The following is a 1,752-nucleotide window of genomic DNA, read 5'->3' as shown; positions in this document are numbered from 1 at the left end:
GGCGACACATATGTTCACAGAAGTGAAATTACATGCACACAGACCACATATATAACTTATACTCCATTAGATAAATAACTAAATGAGCTATTCTCTCTATCTTTGTTTGTTGGTGTATTTATGGCATCCTTGTTTGTCCCTGAGAACACAGATACCGCTAGATGACTACTCTCCAGACTCTATTGGAACTGCATAAGCTAACATGCTATGTCTTAGTCATATTTTGTTTTCTTTTTCTTGATTTGTTGTTTGGTCTCATGGCCTCAGTTGGTCCTGAATCTTCCTATGTCTGCATCCCTAGTTCTGGGATTACAGACATGAGTTATTGTACCTAGCTCCTCAAATTATCCTTTAAAGCCAACATGAGTTGAATCACAGAAAGTTTTCTTATTCCTAGTTTGAAACTAAACATCATGGAATATGTTCAGGGATAATGTCCTCAGCCTTCTCTACCTTCTTTCATTGCAACTCTTCACGTGATTTTTTTTTTTTACTAGCCATGGAACAAAGTAATGACACCAAAGTGACTGAATTCATTCTTCTGGGATTTTCCGGACAGCACAAATCTTGGCACATTCTGTTCATAATATTTCTAATGATCTATGTTGTCACACTCATGGGTAACATTGGAATGATCGTACTCATCAAAATTGATTCTTCTCTCCACACTCCCATGTACTTTTTCCTTCAACATCTAGCCTTTGTTGATCTCTGCTATACCTCAGCTATTACTCCCAAGATGTTAAAAAACTTCATAGAGACAAAAGCATCCATCTCCATCATGGGATGTATGTTACAGCTACTAGCCTATGGTACTTTTGCAACCATTGACTCCTTCATCTTAGCTGCTATGGCTGTGGACCGCTATGTGGCCATCTGTAACCCACTGCGCTATCCCATAGTCATGTCCCAGAGACTGTGCATTCTGCTGCTGGTGGGTTCTTATACCATGGGCTTCCTAAATGCTTCTGTAAACACAAGTTTTACATTCTCACTGAAATTCTGCAAATCCAATGCCATTAATCACTTTTTCTGCGATGAGCCACCCATTCTTGCCCTATCATGCTCCAGTATTGACTTCAGTATCATGTTACTGACAGTTTTTGTGGGGTTCAACCTAGTGAGCACTGTACTTGTTGTCATCTTTTCCTACACATATGTCTTGTCTGCCATCCTAAGGATGTCTTCTGCTGCAGGAAGGAAAAAGGCCTTCTCCACATGTGCTTCCCACTTGACTGCAGTCACCATTTTCTATGGGACTCTCGCCTACATGTATCTACACCCTCATACCAATGACTCTCAAGAGCAAGAAAAGGCAGCTTCTGTATTTTATGGCATAATTATTCCCATGTTGAACCCCTTGATCTATAGTCTGAGAAACCAAGATGTAATAGAAGCCTTCAAAAAGATAGTGAAGAAATGCTTATAATTTGTACATCTATTTATAATTCAACAATGTTTATCAAGCAAGCTATTTCTGAACCCCAGATATCAAGGCACATATTGAATGGCACATGGTTTCAAAACATTATTTCATCATATCAATTGTATTTAACAGGTATAGAAAAACAACTCAATTTAATAAAGTAACATTCATTCATGCTTTCTGAAAAACAAATGTGTTCAGTGTTGCATTTGTGCTTCCTGAAAGATTTATTTAATTTTAATTGTAGGTGTGAGAGAGAGAGATTGTGTGTCACAAGTATGTTGATGCCAAAAGACACCAGGGAAAGGCATCAGATCCTCTGGAGC

At 38.5% G+C, this 1,752-nt stretch overlaps 1 protein-coding gene across 1 annotated transcript; it reads left to right on the top strand.

Moving 5' to 3' along the window:
• Nucleotides 1-499: 499 nt before the first annotated feature.
• On the top strand, nucleotides 500-1,429 carry Olfr988 (olfactory receptor 988). The gene has a single exon (NM_001011534.1). The coding sequence runs from the start codon at nucleotides 500-502 to the stop codon at nucleotides 1,427-1,429; it is 930 nt and encodes a 309-aa protein (NP_001011534.1).
• The last annotated feature ends 323 nt before the right edge of the window (nucleotides 1,430-1,752 follow it).

Source organism: Mus musculus, chromosome 2, assembly GCF_000001635.26.
Source record: "Mus musculus strain C57BL/6J chromosome 2, GRCm38.p6 C57BL/6J".
NCBI classification, from domain to species: Eukaryota; Metazoa; Chordata; class Mammalia; order Rodentia; family Muridae; genus Mus; species Mus musculus.
This window is presented reverse-complemented; position numbering and strand designations above follow the sequence as displayed.

Coding starts and splice junctions, on each gene's coding strand:
- Olfr988 (NM_001011534.1), top strand. CDS start 500: ATGGAACAAAGTAATGACACCAAAGTGACTGAATTCATTCTTCTGGGA.